The sequence below is a fragment of the Vigna unguiculata genome, chromosome 6 (assembly GCF_004118075.2).
Source record: "Vigna unguiculata cultivar IT97K-499-35 chromosome 6, ASM411807v1, whole genome shotgun sequence".
Taxonomy (NCBI): Eukaryota; Viridiplantae; Streptophyta; class Magnoliopsida; order Fabales; family Fabaceae; genus Vigna; species Vigna unguiculata.
The window spans coordinates 18,768,148-18,772,511 of record NC_040284.1 but is presented as its reverse complement, the minus strand read 5'-3'; the positions used below and the strand labels follow the sequence as shown (position 1 = coordinate 18,772,511).

Below are 4,364 nucleotides of genomic sequence, written 5' to 3'. Positions count from 1 at the left end.
TGTAAAAATAACTTTACATTAGTGACATACAAAATAATTATAATTTAACGTGTTACATGGATAATTATATTTTGACAAAAAAGAAAAAGATTCACGAGAAATGCTTTTGTCCCTTCTTAAAATAAAGGTTCTAAAGTTTTTCTTGAATATAACAAAACTTACACTAAAACACTTAATAAGAATTAATATAACTCCAATGATGCAGAAATTAAACACACAAAAAAATATTATCATGTCTGTTTCTTTTCTTAAAAGAAAGAATATCACAACTTTCTTTAAAAAAAATGTCAATGTAACGATCACCCTCTTCGTCGCAAACCTTTGAACATGTTGATGTTAAAACTAAAATATTAATAGATATAAATATAGTAATAGAAATCCAAAGATATTCGAGAATAATGAAGTGAATAGAAACAAAAGAAAGAAAAAGTTAACAAAGTGATCAAAGTCTTTGTAAATGAAGTGCAATGTCAGAGTCAAAAAAGTAATTTGCCAGTATAGGAGACTTTCTATGTTGGCGTCCATATATAAAATGGCAAAACTGCAATTCAGAGTTCATAGGGACCATAGCACCACCCAACTACAACCTTTGTGACTTGCCATGTGTTCTAAGATTTAATCTCTAATTCCAAACAATTTTTCTTTGTATGACACATATGTGTATGTGCATGATAGAGTCTTCTCAGTCACTTTGAGCTTCAAATCCAACTGGGGCATCACTGCTTCTCAGTAATCTTCTTTCAGATCAGGTTTTTTTGCAGAGGTGAGAGTCTCTGAAATTTTTTAACTGCTCCCTTTTCATGATTTCTGTTATTGGTTGATATCATGAAGTGTCTCTGCTTGCTAAGTTTATGGTGGTGAGAAAAATGTGTTATTTTTGTTTTTTCTTCAATGGTTGTTCTTATTGAGTTTGTGACAAAGGGTTGTTGTTGGAGTTCATTGATAGTCATGGCATGTTGAAGCTCTTTCTGTTCTATATTTGAATGTTTTTTTCTAATTACCTTTTGGCTTTGTTTCAATAGTTGTTGAGGGAAAGCTTCTTATCTGTGTTTTTCTACTTTGTTTGAATATGGATTTGAATGCATACTTTTTGCAGGTAGTTTCTGACCAAGGGAAGGTTTAAAACTGTTTGATATAAAAAAACTTCTGTGTTAATTGAGTTTCCATAGTTGAGTCCAATCCAGAATACCAATAAATTTTTCCTAATTGCCTGTTTGGTGTTTTACAGAATAGCTTATCCTTTGTGTTTACCTTTAATTGAAACCGATGTATAGCATGTGAGAGCCTTTTCTCAATAACATCACCTTTTTTACTTTTTCTACTGAGATAAGCAAAGAAGAAAAAGAAAAGTGTCTTGTTTTACTTTTTTTATTGCTTAAATTTGAAACCACTGATCAAACGATTACACTTATAAAATTGCTTTCAACTAGACTTATGCACTGTCTCTTTTGGTTTTCTGTTTATGTAATAGCTTGTTACGAATCTGGGAAATATAGATTCTGATGTCAAGAAGCTTACTCTTCTGATTTTGAATCTTTTAATAAAAGTTTCATCTCAAATCTTTCTAGTTTCTGACCTTTATGTGAATAATAGATCACATACACCTTTGCACCCAACCTCAAGGAATAACAGATTTAGGAAAACTACATTACCTTCTTCAATCAATATCAATACACTGTGTCTTAGTATTGATTCTTTATAGTTTCAGATACCTTTGTTATCATATTTGTCTAAATTTCTTCCTTGACCTTCTGCAGATTAGTTCAGATATTCATTACACTGCAATTAAAACGTGGATAATGATAAACAGGCTTGAATAGAGTCCAGAATTCAGCTGATTTTGTGTCGAAATCTTTTGGAGTTTGACTATACCTGGATCTCAATGCAAACATCTCAGAATCATAAAATTTCTTATGGCCCTGGTGGGTTTTATGTTGAGCCCGTGCAAAATTTGGAGTCATATTGCTTACCATCAAGCGAGAACATAGACAATTACTCTTCCTCTGATAACAGCAGCCAAACAACCTACCCTTCTGTCCAAACCTTAGAGCAATATTGCACCCTTGAATCTGCTTCCACAAGCAACAGTTTCCCTTGCCAAAATTCTCCACCTGCTCTCAGTTTCTCATCAAACAATAGTCCGTTGTCAAAGCTAGAGTCAAATTCATATGTGCTAAGGCCACAGCATTCTCTTGAAATTGCCAGTGGCCCACTAGAGAATGATCCTTACCCAACTCTTGACCTTGATGACCTGTCCCATAAGATAAGAGAATTGGAAACTGCTATGCTGGGACCTAATGCAGAAATGCTAGATATCTATGGTGCTCTAATGCCAGGAGAAGCTGATTCAATTTTGTTAGAGGCTGAGAAGTGGAAGAAAATGATGGAGATGGTATCTAGAGGGGATTTGAAAGAGATGCTTTATACTTGTGCTAAGGCAATGGCTGTGAATGATATGGAGACAACTGAATGGATGATGTCAGAGTCGCGTAAGATGGTTTCGGTTTCCGGCAATCCGATTCAGCGGTTGGGAGCATACATTGTGGAGTCTCTTGTAGCAAGGATGGCTGCTTCAGGAAGCACAATCTATAAATCCTTGAAATGTAGTGAGCCTACTGGTAATGAGCTACTTTCATACATGCATGTACTCTATGAAGTTTGTCCATATTTCAAGTTTGGATACATGTCAGCAAATGGAGCAATTGCTGAAGCTCTGAAGGAGGAAAGTGAAGTTCATATAATAGACTTTCAGATTTCTCAGGGAACTCAATGGGTGAGCCTGATTCAGGCTCTTGCACGCCGCCCCGGAGGGCCACCAAAGATCAGAATATCAGGTGTTGATGACTCCTTTTCATCTTATGCCCGGGGAGGAGGACTTGATATTGTTGGGAAAAGGTTATCAGCACTTGCAGAGTCATGCAATGTACCCTTTGAGTTCAATGCTGTGAGAGTACCTGCTTCTCAAGTGCAACTTAAAGACCTTGAACTTCGCCCTTATGAAGCTGTGGCTGTGAACTTTGCCATTATGTTGCACCATGTGCCTGATGCAAGTGTTAACGGCCACAATCATCGTGATAGGTTGTTGAGATTAGCCAAGCACTTGTCTCCTAAGGTGGTGACTCTTGTGGAGCAAGAATTTAACACCAACAATGCGCCGTTCTTGCAGCGATTCGTTGAGACGATGAACTACTACTTTGCTGTTTTTGATTCAATTGATGCTGCTCTTCCAAGGGAGCACAAAGAGAGGATTAATGTGGAGCAGCACTGTTTGGCTCGTGAAGTTGTCAACTTAATAGCATGTGAAGGAGAAGAAAGAGTTGAACGTCATGAGCTTCTGAATAAGTGGAGAATGCGTTTCACAGATGCTGGATTTTCACCTTACCCTCTGAACTCCGTTATTAATTCTTCAATCAAAGATCTTCTCCAGAGCTACCATGGTCACTACACTCTAGAAGAGAAAGATGGTGCACTTTTTCTTGGTTGGAAGAATCAAGCTCTAATTGCCTCTTGTGCTTGGAGATGAAAATCTGACAACACTGAGTTCGTTTTTTGTTACTCCAGGCTTCTAGTTAGGTTATGTATCATCCTTAACTTCTTTCAACAATTTCTCCTCACTTTATAGTCAAATCACTGTTTTGTAAGAGAGCATCCTTAATCTGTCAGCAATACAAGCAATATCAATATATTCTATGTTTTCTGAGATGTATTTTATAACTGCAAAACATGTAAGTTGAAATATATAGCAAAACAACGTATGGATCTGGTATTTCTTACTACAGTTTCACTTTCTATGCTTAAATGCATTTCTCTTAAACTGGGTTTGCTCTGACCCTTCATAATCACCAGTAACACTCACATATCCTTATATTCTTTACTCTTGTAGTAATTTTGTACACTAAACTCCTAGTTCTTTGAATCCAATTGAATATGGCCATATTCAAAGTTGAATATGAATTGAATTATTTGTCATTGACAACCACTACACGGATCTACACAGGATTCCCAAGCTGTGTGAATGCATGTAAAATCTGAAGTGCCTTATTTTAGTAAAGGAGAGCTTTATTAGTCTAAAAAGCTCACGTGAAACCGTGTTGTTTGGCCTAGAAATAATAACTCTACCGTAGCAAGAGTGATCATTGACTCATAGTCTCTAATCATTTCTGTGCTTTATCATGTTTCTGGCTTCCTAGGAAACATTGCAACGCGTGTGGTTTGAAATATATTATGAGGAAGGAAGGTCTTAGTCAAATAGCTGTCTCCTAGAGTACAAAGTTTTCTGGAGACAAAGCAAAACAACACAGACTTTTGTCTGAGACATGTATTTACTTTTGACCATTTGATTTAAATATAGAGGACCGTTTTCA

The 4,364-nt window shown here is 36.3% G+C and overlaps 1 protein-coding gene across 1 annotated transcript; it reads left to right on the top strand.

Moving 5' to 3' along the window:
• The first annotated feature begins 543 nt into the window (after positions 1-543).
• LOC114188017 (scarecrow-like protein 21) lies at positions 544-3,778 on the top strand. Its single transcript, XM_028076494.1, has 2 exons — positions 544-763; positions 1,758-3,778. The coding sequence occupies exon 2, from the start codon at positions 1,883-1,885 to the stop codon at positions 3,521-3,523; it is 1,641 nt and encodes a 546-aa protein (XP_027932295.1). The 5' UTR covers positions 544-763; positions 1,758-1,882; the 3' UTR covers positions 3,524-3,778.
• The last annotated feature ends 586 nt before the right edge of the window (positions 3,779-4,364 follow it).

Bases quoted from the DNA above. Each gene is read 5' to 3' on its own strand.
- LOC114188017 (XM_028076494.1), top strand. From the start codon at position 1,883: ATGCAAACATCTCAGAATCATAAAATTTCTTATGGCCCTGGTGGGTTT.